Source organism: Brachionichthys hirsutus, chromosome 10, assembly GCF_040956055.1.
Source record: "Brachionichthys hirsutus isolate HB-005 chromosome 10, CSIRO-AGI_Bhir_v1, whole genome shotgun sequence".
Taxonomy (NCBI): domain Eukaryota; kingdom Metazoa; phylum Chordata; class Actinopteri; order Lophiiformes; family Brachionichthyidae; genus Brachionichthys; species Brachionichthys hirsutus.
This window is the reverse complement of record NC_090906.1, coordinates 884,149-896,493: the sequence shown is the minus strand read 5'-3', so window position 1 is coordinate 896,493 and position 12,345 is coordinate 884,149. Positions and strand designations below refer to the sequence as shown.

Here is a 12,345-nt window from a genome sequence, read left to right as displayed (position 1 = left end):
TCAACCCTCTTCAAACGTTTTGGAAGACGGACCTCTGCCGGCTGCGCGCGCGCGCGCACGCTTCAGCTCTAGTGAAAATGCAATGAGAGTATTGATGAACCTGTATGCTGTCTGACGAGTCCATGTATGTCAGTATTGTACTAACTGTTCTGTCACATAAACACATGACGTGTCACCCAACTGGCCTCCATGTCCCTGATCGCTGCTTTATAGCTCATTTGTTTCTACTAGGCAGGAGGACTGAAGCAAGTCTTCAGGGTCAGACGTCACTGATTCCACAGCAGGCGAGAAAGCAAGCGCTGCAGGCTCATTAAATGAAACGCAGCTCGCTGTAAGATGAACCTGAAGGGCTCCCGTAGATTGACAGAGCGCCTTTTTCTTCGTCACTCTAATCTAAAAAGCAGATTTAAAGTTGGATGTTGTAGTTGATAGTTGATACATGATCACATTTTCACTTTTAATGGAGATCTGTAAGTCTTAAAGGGACATATTATGAAAAACACATCACGTTCACATGTTTCTACACTCATATTTGGTGCTTTCTGGTCGTTACCAACCCAAAAACTAAATTAAACCGTCCAGTCAGTCCTGCGTAGTTCTGCAATCAATTATTGAAACATGTCTGGCAGCAATCTTCCCCTTTGTGATGTCACAACGGGGGGGACGTTCACAAGATTTGCGTGCACTCTCCCCATGTCTGCGCTCCGCATGTCCACGCTCTATCGGTGGCTCGTGCATGAGCCGAAGAAGAAGAACAGATAAAGTTTATTTTTAATGTAATACATGCTACTGTTTGACTCTACTTGTACTGTATACATGCTACTGTGTGACTGTACTTGTACTGTAATACATGCTACTGTTTGACTCTACTTGTACTGTGATACATGCTACTGTGTGACTGTACTTGTACTGTGATACATGCCACTGTTTGACTGTACTTGTACTGTGATACATGCTACTGTGTGACTGTACTTGTACTGTAATACATGCTACTGTGTGACTGTACTTGTACTGTAATACATGCTACTGTTTGACTCTACTTGTACTGTGATACATGCCACTGTTTGACTGTACTTGTACTGTGATACATGCCACTGTTTGACTGTACTTGTACTGTGATACATGCTACTGTGTGACTGTACTTGTACTGTAATACATGCTACTGTTTGACTCTACTTGTACTGTGATACATGCTACTGTGTGACTGTACTTGTACTGTGATACATGCCACTGTTTGACTGTACTTGTACTGTGATACATGCTACTGTGTGACTGTACTTGTACTGTGATACATGCTACTGTGTGACTGTACTTGTAGTGTAATACATGCTACTGCATACTGTACTTGTACGGTGATACATGCTACTGTTTGACTGTACTTGTACTGTGATACATGTTACTGTTTGACTGTACTTGTACTGTAATACATGCTACGGTATACTGTGCTTGTGCTGTAATACATGCTACTGTGTGACTGTACTTGTACTGTGATACATGCTACTGTTTGACTGTACTTGTACTGTGATACATGCTACTGTGTGACTGTACTTGTACTGTGATACATGCTACTGTGTGACTGTACTTGTACTGTAATACATGCTACTGTATACTGTACTTGTGCTGTAATACATGCTACTGTTTGACTGTGCTTGTACTGCAATACATGCTACTGTGTGACTGTACTTGTACTGTAATACATGCTACTGTGTGACTGTACTTGTACTGTGATACATGCCACTGTGTGACTGTACTTGTACTGTGATACATGCTACTGTGTGACTGTACTTGTGCTGTAATACATGCTACTGTATACTGTACTTGTACTGTGATACATGCTACCGCGTGACTGTACTTGTACTGTGATACATGCCACTGTGTGACTGTACTTGTACTGTAATACATGCTACTGTATACTGTACTTGTGCTGTAATACATGCTACTGTTTGACTGTACTTGTACTGTAATACATGCTACTGTATACTGTACTTGTGCTGTAATACATGCTACTGTATACTGTACTTGTGCTGTAATACATGCTACTGTTTGACTGTACTTGTACTGTGATACATGCTACTGTGTGACCGTACTTGTGCTGTAATACATGCTACTGTTTGACTGTACTTGTACTGTAATTCATGCTACGGTATACTGTACTTGTACTGTAATACATGCTACTGTTTGACTGTACTTGTACTGTAATACATGCTACGGTATACTGTGCTTGTGCTGTAATACATGCTACTGTGTGACTGTACTTGTACTGTGATACATGCTACTGTTTGACTGTACTTGTCAATTGGCAAACTGGTGACAATTGGCAAAAATGTTTTAGTGTGTACTAAAAAATGTCACCTCACCGGTTACCATGGTAGCGTGCAGCTGCCCGCTCTCAATTTCGTTTCAGTTTCATTTTCAGAGGCGTTTCTGACAGAACCCTTTGAGACAGACAAGAGGGACGCTGTCCTGCAGCATCTGTTTGAGACAGAAATGAGGGACGCTGTCCTGCAGCATCTGTTTGAGACAGAAATGAGGGACGCTGTCCTGCAGCATCTGTTTGAGACAGAAATGAGGGACGCTGTCCTGCAGCATCTGTTTGAGACAGAGAAGAGGGACGCTGTCCTGCAGCATCTGTTTGAGACAGAAATGAGGGACGCTGTCCTGCAGCATCTGTTTGAGACAGAAAAGAGGGACGCTGTCCTGCAGCATCTGTTTGAGACAGAAAAGAGGGACGCTGTCCTGCAGCATCTGTTTGCTGATTGGACCAAAGACAGTCACAGATATTTCCTGGGAACTGCGTTAACTTGTGGAAAAATGGTAGAATACGTCTCCTTTAAATGATCAGAATCTGTTTATTTATTTATTTATTTATTATAAATGATTCATTCATGGGAGGAAAATGAAGTTAAAAGGATAACATATACACACAAACCCACACCCTTTATTATTTTAATGAATTACATCATCATTGTAACCCCTTTATTAAAACAAACAAACAGATTGATGATACGGGAACGTAAACTGACCCATCAACGGATTACGTTCAGCGTGTGCACAGGAGGCCTTTATCCATACATTTTCATACGTATAGAAACATTTCCACATCTCAATAATCCAGGAAACAAGGCGAGGAGAGAAGGAAAGGACACGAGGGCAGAGCTTTTATTTTTTAAACCATCTGGTCTTTTTTAGATGGATGAAGGAGAAACACAAGGAATCCGGCTGCATTCCTGGATGCACATCACACAGAGCGTCTCTGGAGGACTTGGCAGAGGCAGAAAGCACCACCAAAGAAGAAGAAAATGTTGCCAAACCTGCAGCCGCGTCTCGGTGATCAGACAGTCATCAAACGTCTGATGATCAGAATCGGATCGGATTACTTTGTTCAACTTCTTGATAACGTGAGAGTCTTTTCACGCTGAGACTCGCGTTATCAAGAAGTGTGCTAATCCTGCAGATAGTCCAAAACAAAACAAATAAACAAACAAAAAGTCAACGCAGCCTCCGTATGTATAATAAATATGCTGTTATAGCAATTAGAGTTTAATTTAATACATTTTTGCACCATAAAAACATTTTTCTGTAACAATATATTTCGTAATAATGTAAAAATGTGATGTTAGAATAATTTTAACACGCTTGAGAGAAAACAGATGAATCGTGGGGTTTAAAACAAGCTGAGACCGAACTGTGCTGTTATTGGTTGGTCGCTGTCACGTGACTCTGCTTCCTCGCTAACAACATGGCTGCCGAGGACCTGCCGTCCGAATTCGATGTCGTCATTCTGGGCACAGGTACAGAGAACGCTTGTTTTTTTAATGTTAGATATGATCAAAAGACTCTCGTTGCTTGATGTGTCTGTTCAACCGGTGACCGTTTGGGCCCAAGCATCCTTAAATCCCGGGGTTTATCTGTCAAAGTCGGGACACAGCTGGCGTTAGCTCGCGGCTAGCGGACCATTCATTCTAAATGACGAAGGCTAGCTGCTAGCTAGACGTCGTACGTCCATGTAAACAGTGCACACATGTCACGGCTCCGTTGCAGCTGCGGAACTTGTTGGCTTATGCTAAAGTTAGCAGCCGAGCTAGCTGCAATGTTTCCAACGTATTTTATATGCTGTATTTCTGCACCATGGCCCAGGAGCGATGCTTAAATTAGGAGCTGTGCTGAGAGCTAACGGGCTAACAGGCTAACGAGGGCGCTGTCAGTGAGCGCAGGCCGTCACGTGACTTTATTATTGACCTCTCTTTCAGACTATCTGCTGAGTCGCTGTAATCCTGAGTTTATCTATTAGGCCGGGCTTAATCTGGTTATTCTGACTCTTGTTCGGTGTATTTGTTTGTGTGTCCCCTCTCGGTCGTTATTATTACCGATGTATTGATCGTGTATTCCCGTCCGTTCAGGCCTTGCTGAGTCGGTGGTCGCTGCAGCCTTCTCCAGGGTGGGACAGAGAGTTCTTCACCTTGACAGGTCAGTCTGGATGTTTTCTCTTTGTAGTCTGGATGTTTTCTCTTTGTAGTCTGGATGTTTTCTCTTTGTAGTCTGGATGTTTTCTCTTTGTAGTCTGGATGTTTTCTCTTTGTAGTTTAAGGACAGGCGGAGCTGAAACTCACATGTGTGTTTTCAGACAGAGTTATTACGCAGGCAAATGGGCCAGCTTCACCTTCAATGGCCTCCTCAGCTGGATAGACCACGCCCACGTGAGTGCAGCGCTGCTCTCTGATTGGCTGCTGTGGTGGACGCCGTTGTGACGAGAGAAGCATGAATGGGGTTTATTCAGGTCATGTGTCTGCGCATGCTGGTAGGAGGAGTCTAAACAGGAGGAGGCTCCGGATTGGTTGAGATTGCTGGAAGAAGGGGAGGAGTTGATCTATCTGTCAAACTCTGACTCCGCCTCCGTCAGTAATCTGCAGGTGTTCTGTTTCACCAGGTAAAGTTCAGCTTAGTTCTGATTCGTTCATGAGATGACTCGTCGGTTTCATTCTAAATGTTGTTCTCAGTGAGGAAGATGAGGAGCAGGAGGAAGGCTCGACCCCCGGTCCTCCAATCACCACGGAGGCCGGATCTGCAGGTCGATCAGTCTTCCAACGGGAAGCTTTTATAATATTTCACAGATGATTCGTCGAAGCGTTTCAGGAACCTGTTTTCTTATTTAAATTAGGTGTGAAAGAGGAAGACGAACCGAAGGAGATACCAGAGGAACCAAACGGAGATGAAGAGCAGCAGGTGAGGAAGACGAGGAGAGCAACAAAGTATTTGATCAGAGTAATGAGCACGTCCCACCGGATACTAACGCTGTAGTTCTGTAGTACACACAGGCTTTAAACTGTGTTATTGTTTGTTCAATCACAAAGACCGCCCAGACAGCGGGGGCGGAGCCAGAGACGGATCGGCCCAGCCCCTCTCCTGAACAAAGCCAATCGGAGCCGACGAAGGCAAAGATCAGCTACGCCCGGCTGGTGAAGGAAGGACGCCGGTTCAACATCGACCTGGTCTCAAAGGCAGGTCCACTTAGAGCCGCGTAGCAAACGGACCGGGTGCAGGCGGAACCGTAATCTGATACTCTACCGGAATACCTTCCTCAGTTCATGTATTCTCGCGGCTCATTGGTCGATCTGCTCATCAAGTCAAACGTCAGTCGCTACGCGGAGTTCAAGAACGCCACCAGGATACTCACCTATCGGCGTGGGAAGGTGGAGCAGGTGTGTAGAAGCTGCCTGTCTGTCTGCGCAGCCGTCTGTCTCACGCACCTGTCTCTCTGCGTACCTGTCTCTCTGCGTACCTGTCTCACCCACCTGTCTCTCTGCGCACCTGTCTCTCTGCGTACCTGTCTCTCTGCGTACCTGTCTCTCTGCGTACCTGTCTCTCTGCATACCTGTCTGTCTCTGCGTACCTGTCTCACGCACCTGTCTCTCTGCGCACCTGTCTCTCTGCGTACCTGTCTCACCCACCTGTCTCTCTGCGCACCTGTCTCTGCGTACCTGTCTCTCTGCGCACCTGTCTCACGCACCTGTCTCTCTGCGCACCTGTCTCTGCGTACCTGTCTCTCTGCATACCTGTCTGTCTCTGCGTACCTGTCTCACCCACCTGTCTCTCTGCGCACCTGTCTCACGCACCTGTCTCTCTGCATACCTGTCTGTCTCTGCGTACCTGTCTCACCCACCTGTCTCTCTGCGCACCTGTCTCACCCACCTGTCTCTGCGTACCTGTCTCACGCACCTGTCCCTCTGCATACCTGTCTCTCTGCGTACCTGTCTCACCCACCTGTCTCTCTGCGTACCTGTCTGTCTGTGCGTACCTGTCTCACCCACCTGTCTCTCTGCGTACCTGTCTCTCTGCGTACCTGTCTCACGCACCTGGATCTCTCAGGTGCCCTGCAGCAGGGCGGACGTGTTTGCGAGTCGCCAGCTGTCCGTGGTGGAGAAGAGGAAGCTGATGCGTTTCCTCACTTCCTGTGTGGAGGACACCGAGGACCAGCAGGGTGAGACACGCGATGACATCATCAGATGACATCATCAGCGGACACGTGTCTGAAGACATCGCTTCAGCCTCGCAGGGAATTATGGGTGATGTGATTCCTTGCCTCCCTCTCCTTCAGCCTACAGTGGTCGGCCATATTTGGAGTTCCTCCGTAGCCAGCAGCTTGGCGACAACCTGGAGCACTTCCTTCTTCACTCCATCGCCATGGTAACAGAAGATGCGCAGACAGAGGAGGGCCTCGCTTCCACTCGTCACTTTCTACATTGTCTTGGTCGCTACGGCAACACGCCCTTCCTGTTTCCTGTGTATGGCCTTGGAGAGATCCCTCAGTGTTTCTGTAGGTAAGAAGCATCCACCTGTCTGTCTGTTTACCTGTCTGTCTGTCTGGTTGTGCTGCTCATGCTACACTCTGTAGCTACTCTCATTAGCCTCGATGCTGCTTCTGTTCCCGTGACCTCTACGACTAGTCCTCTTCTACACACCTGCGTACGTCCTACAGCTCTTCCTGTCGATTTGCTAACGCACCTGTTCTTGTGTGTTTCAGGATGTGTGCTGTGTTTGGAGGAATCTACTGTCTGAGACACTCCGTCAACTGCCTGGTGGTGGACAAGGACACAAACAGGTACGAGTACAACTATAGCTAGTACTCAGAGTACTCCCACGGTTATACTTGCTGCTCGTGTGAGTGGGCTCCGTGTCAGGACTCGTGTTCTGGAGGATTTGTTCGCCTTTACACCTTCTTGGCTCTGAAATGAGCAGCAGTCGGATTAATAATGGAGTTATGAACGAGAACCGAGAACCTGTTTTATTCCTGCTCGCCTTCGTTTAAATATGAATGAACGCCGTGTGTGGAGCTCCAGCCACGCTGGTGATGTGCATGTCAGTGATGGGGGCGGGGCCACGCTCCAAACGGGTCTGACGGTGTGTGTGTGTGTGTGTGTGTGTGTGTGTGCGCGTGTGCGTGTGTGTGCGTGTGTGTGCGTGTGCTCCAGACTGTCAGCAGTCACTCAGTCATTTAATCTGGCAGTCGACAAGGCAGAAAATAATCATAGAGAGACACTGACACAGGGAGAGAGAGAGAGAGAGAGAGAGCTGTGAGGTGTGACGAGGATCAGAGGTTATATTATAACGTTAATTTCCTCTTCATAAATGGAATATTTTAGTGATCATAAATTATCATCCAATCACAAAGCTGAACAGAAAGGACACGCACACACACACACACACACACACACCCAGGTGACCTATTGAAGGTCGCTTTAAAACAAAAAAAAGACTCGGACTTGTTATTATCGAGGTAGCATGTTAGCATGTTAGCATCTGGGCCTCATTCCGGTGTGTTCAGGCATTTAGTGGAGACTCAGCTCAAGCATGTTATTATGTAGTTATAAGCCTGTTTAGTCCGTTTGTCTCTATTACTAGTGTTGAATCAGCGATTATTGTTGGTTTGACTTGTCGTAACAGTTTATTTGAATGCCATTTAACCCCCCCCCCCCCCCCCCGTGATTTCTCTGTGGCGTTTAGGTCACGTATGTTTGGCATCCCTTCTTCTCCCTTCATGGGTCGTTTGTACTTTTAGCTGCGCTGCTGTGCGTTTCATAAATCTAAATGTGAAAATGCTAATGATGCTAACAAGGAGCGCTGTGTGTGTCGTCATCTATTATCTTTGTGTGTGACCTTCTAATGCAGCCAGTGTGTGTCTGTGTGTCAGGGGTTATGGATGAGCCTTTGTGCGCATCATTATTCCCAATAATAGGCTCCGGGAGAGTGTGTGTGTGTGTGTGTGTGTGTGTGTGTGTGTGTGTGTGTGTGTGTGTGTGTGTGTGAGAGAGGCACCCTTGAAACGCTGCCACCTTGGAAATCAATCATTTCTATACTGAAAATCATAATTTAATAGTGTGAAATATTCAAATGGTCCGAGGTCGGATTCTAAAGTCGGATTCTAAAGTCGGTCCACCGTTGGTTTAACAAATGAACCCATGAATCAGCTGTTAAAGGTGAAATGATTCTGTGTTCTCCGGGTCAGTCTGTATTTGGGCTAACGTTATAACGTTGTTATAAACGCCTCCGAGGTTTGCGTCGGTCCTAAGTCCAGCGTTTGACTTCTTCAAAGTGTCCGTCTTTCGTTTGATAAATGTCTTTGTGCCGTCTTTTTCTCCTCGCCTTCACTCAGGTGTAAGGCAGTGATCGACAGCCGGGGACAGCGAATCGGCTGCAGGTATTTCGTTGCAGAGGAAGGCTACTTCGGGGAGGCCAGAAAGAAGGTGGCCACGCCCACCAGGTCAGAGCCCACCAATCGCCAACCGGCCAGGCTCCTCGAGGCCGCGTAACGACGGGCTTGTTGGACGTCTGTCCGTCTGTCTCCGTGCAGGTTTCTGTCCAGAGCGGTCCTGATCACCGACGCCTCCATTCTGCCCAGCGAATCAGACCAGCAGGTGAGTCGTGTTTGGGCTGATTAGATATTCAGGTCAGAGGTCACTGTGTCCTTCAGCCCCAGTGAATCATGGGAGTTACGCTCATCAAAGAGAGAAAGGAAGTCAAATATGGAGTCGGAAGTCCCCCAAATTCATCTTTCTGAACAAACACACATTCCTTGCTAATTATGTGAGAGTTAAATATTGAAATTGAATTGGGGTGTGTGTGTGTGTGTGTGTGTGTGTGTGTGTGTGTGAGCGTGTGTGTGTGTGTGTGTGTGCGTGTGTGTGCGTGTGTGTGCGTGTGTGTGCGTGTGTGTGCGTGTGTGTGCGTGTGTGTGCGTTAGCCTGCAGTGTTCGGTAATAAGATCAAACGAATCTGAGGAGAATTTCTTTTCAGACTTTTCTGTAACTTTTCTCCCCGCCTGTCAGGTCTCCCTGGTAACCGTTCCTCCGGTGGCGGCGGGACGCCCGGCGGTGCGGATGGTGGAGCTCTGCTCCTCCACAATGACCTGCATGTCTGGAACACGTGAGATGGAGACACTTTTGTCCCCCGTCTTTTAGCATCGCTTGTTTATTTGTAATGTTTCGTCTCCGATTGTCCTCCTGCCCCCTGTCTGTTTACCTGCGAATAACAACGAGCGCTGTGGTTGAGGGACTGGAGCTGTTGGATGCTGGATGATGTTGGATGATGTTGTTGGATGCTGAGCGTCTGCTGCAGGGACTCCTGCGGTGTCCTTGAGGAGAAACTAATTTATCCACAGCGAGAAACACTGATTAATGACCAACAACGCACACGCACACACACAGCAGAGGTGTGTGTGTGCGTGTGTTCCGCCTGTCAAACCATCCTCCTCCTCCTCCTCTTCTACTGTGCGCCGGATGCTGCAGTGTGATTGGTTGCTGAGTCAGTGAGCCTGAACCCTTTTCTAAAGGAAAACACCATTTGTCTCAATCGGGGAAACGGTGGATCCTTAAGGCGTCTAAAACGTCTTAGAAGATGTGGACCTTCAGGAAGGGAGTTATAACTGTTTCTAGGCGTGGCCTCTCCTGATAGGTGGCTCCGGATAGCTTTATTAGCTTAGCGTAATAATTTGAATCCGGATAAAGTTTGCCTTTGCTGAAGGGGGGCGGAGCCTCGTCTGTATTATTAGTATTATTTAGATGTAAATCTTTTTCTTCTCCAGACTTGGTCCACCTCACCTGTCAGTCTGTCGGCTCCGCCTACGAGGACCTGTCGCCACTGGTTACCGAGATGTTCCGAACACCCGAGTCACGTGACCAAGGTGCCGGAACGAACATAGACTTTCTCTCCTCTCCTCCCTCCTTCACTTCATCATTTCCATCTCTGCTTTTAATTATAACATGAACAACCTGCAGGAATGGAGCCCCCCCCCCCCCCCCCTCCATCAGAGATAATGGAGGAGGAGGAGAGACGCTTCTTTGTCGTGTTTCTGTGAAGTTTTATTAATCTCACTGATCATTTCTTTGATTAATCGATAAATGAGATAAAGAGAAAAATCAAATGTGTGTGAGAACACCCCAAAGATGAAAGACACGCCGTCCTGTTTGTCTGAGGGACGTGTTTGTCTGAGGGACGTGTTCATGTCGTCCCTGAAGTGAAGACATGATTTGATTTAGTCCGTGTCGTAATGTTGATTATTGATGATCCACCGTCGTCAGCATGAAATGGCCGTTGGTGTTTCTTCATGTAAATCTGGCTGACACTGATTGGTTCAGGGTCACATGGTCCCTCTGCTCCGGCCTATCAGCAGCCAGCAGGCGGTTAGAATGGCTGACCTCATTTAAATAATAATAATCACATTTAATATCTAATTATGAAGACGGTTCTGTTCACCCTCTGCAGACTCGCCGTCTGTCCTCTGGTGTCTCTACTTCAACATGGCCGATGGTTCAGGGCTGGAGGTCGAAGGTCACGACCTCCCATCTAACGTGCACCTGTGCTCCGGACCGGACGGCGCTCTGGGCCACGATCGCGCCGTCAGACAGGTGAAGTTTAGGCTCCACGCAGAGACAGTTCGGCGAGGACAGTCTGTAAGCGGCGTTGTCTCCGGCGTCTGTCCAGGCCGAGTCCATCTTCCAGAAGATCCTTCCAGAGGAGGATTTCTGTCCTCCTGCCCCGAACCCCGAAGACATCGTCTACGACGGGGACGGCAACACGGGGGAGCAGGACAAAAAGGAGGAGCTGGAGGAGGCGGGGCTGGAGGAGAAGAAAGGACAGGAGGCGGGGCTGGAGGAGAACGGACGGGAGGAGGCGGGGCTGGAGGAGAAGAAAGGACAGGAGGCGGGGCTGGAGGAGACCGGACAGGAGGAGGCGGGGCTGGAGGAGAATGGACGGGAGGAGGCGGGGCTGGAGAAGAAGAAAGGACGGGAGGCGGGGCTGGAGGAGCAGGGTCTTCTGGAGGAGTAACGTTTGTTCCAATCCGACGGAAGCCCAACGCTGATCTTTGGGTTAAACTTTCTTTAAAATCTTAATTTATTTTCTATTCTTTCTCCTTTCTGTAATTTAAGTGTCGGAAGTTTTTGTTCCGAGGAAACATTAAAGCTTTATTATCAGCAACCTCCGTGTTCTGCACTCTGATTGGCTGCCAGCAGGAGGCAACCTCCTCCAAACCATCAGAACCAGCAACGATGGAGGGACAGACCGGATCGAACCGGTTTCCTCTGCTGGAACCATCCTGAGAGCGTCTCCGGGCGAAACCTGAGCCGTTTCCTCCGACCTTTACCAACAGGAAAGTAACCGGCGGGGCGCCGGACGCCCGCGGGCCTCCCGTAGGTCCTCAGATCTCAACCCCTCCCACAAACCCACGATCTCCATGGAGACAGCTGCATGATGGGAAAGCAAAGGCTCGGTTTGGCCCGCAGACATCTGAATGTCAGGCCGAGGCTTCAGAGGAGCCTCCCGCTGATTCTGCAGCTGTCACTTCATGATCTGCTTAGTTTCTGGGCCTTTAGGTGAGCCGTTGCTGCCTCCTGCTGGCCGAAGCCGCGAACTGCACGGCGTGAACGCTGAACTTCATTTGTCAAGCGGTGATCATCAATTATACGACTCGGTTACATCGGGCTTGTTGAACATTTTAAATGTCACTTCTGTTTGGTAAACTTCGGGACAAAAAATACATTTACTTAAGATCTGGTTGCCGTGACAACATCCCCTACAGAGAAAGCCCGCTCACTAGAAACAGAGCTAACGCGTTGCTGTGTGCGTGCTCCTGCGAGCCGCCAGCGCTCAGTCAAGTGTCCGACACTCAAAGGCGTCCGGGCGGACACTCACCCGAAGACTTCAGTTCCACCGGAGCGTTTAGATCCCGACAGGAATAAATTTAATGAGTAAACATGCATTAAACATAACCGAGCCGTTACACCCTTAACAAGAGTTCTTTAGTAACGGTCTTCAGAATCGAACGATTAGATATTTATATTTCTGCACATC

The 12,345-nt window shown here is 48.1% G+C and overlaps 1 protein-coding gene across 1 annotated transcript; it reads left to right on the top strand.

Annotated features, from left to right (window-relative positions):
- Nucleotides 1-3,646: 3,646 nt before the first annotated feature.
- Nucleotides 3,647-11,466, top strand: chm (CHM Rab escort protein). Its single transcript, XM_068744116.1, has 17 exons — nucleotides 3,647-3,791; nucleotides 4,401-4,467; nucleotides 4,625-4,697; nucleotides 4,803-4,927; nucleotides 4,998-5,068; nucleotides 5,159-5,223; nucleotides 5,352-5,498; nucleotides 5,583-5,699; nucleotides 6,367-6,478; nucleotides 6,596-6,818; nucleotides 7,022-7,099; nucleotides 8,651-8,758; nucleotides 8,849-8,912; nucleotides 9,324-9,420; nucleotides 10,079-10,177; nucleotides 10,759-10,901; nucleotides 10,978-11,466. Exons 1-17 carry the CDS (start codon nucleotides 3,740-3,742, stop codon nucleotides 11,320-11,322), a joined length of 1,986 nt encoding a protein of 661 aa, XP_068600217.1. The 5' UTR covers nucleotides 3,647-3,739; the 3' UTR covers nucleotides 11,323-11,466.
- The last annotated feature ends 879 nt before the right edge of the window (nucleotides 11,467-12,345 follow it).

Coding starts and splice junctions, on each gene's coding strand:
- chm (XM_068744116.1), top strand. CDS start 3,740: ATGGCTGCCGAGGACCTGCCGTCCGAATTCGATGTCGTCATTCTGGGC. Junction 4,468..4,624: donor AGAGTTCTTCACCTTGACAG/GTCAGTCTGGAT, acceptor GTGTGTTTTCAG/ACAGAGTTATTACGCAGGCA. Junction 5,700..6,366: donor GGCGTGGGAAGGTGGAGCAG/GTGTGTAGAAGC, acceptor TGGATCTCTCAG/GTGCCCTGCAGCAGGGCGGA.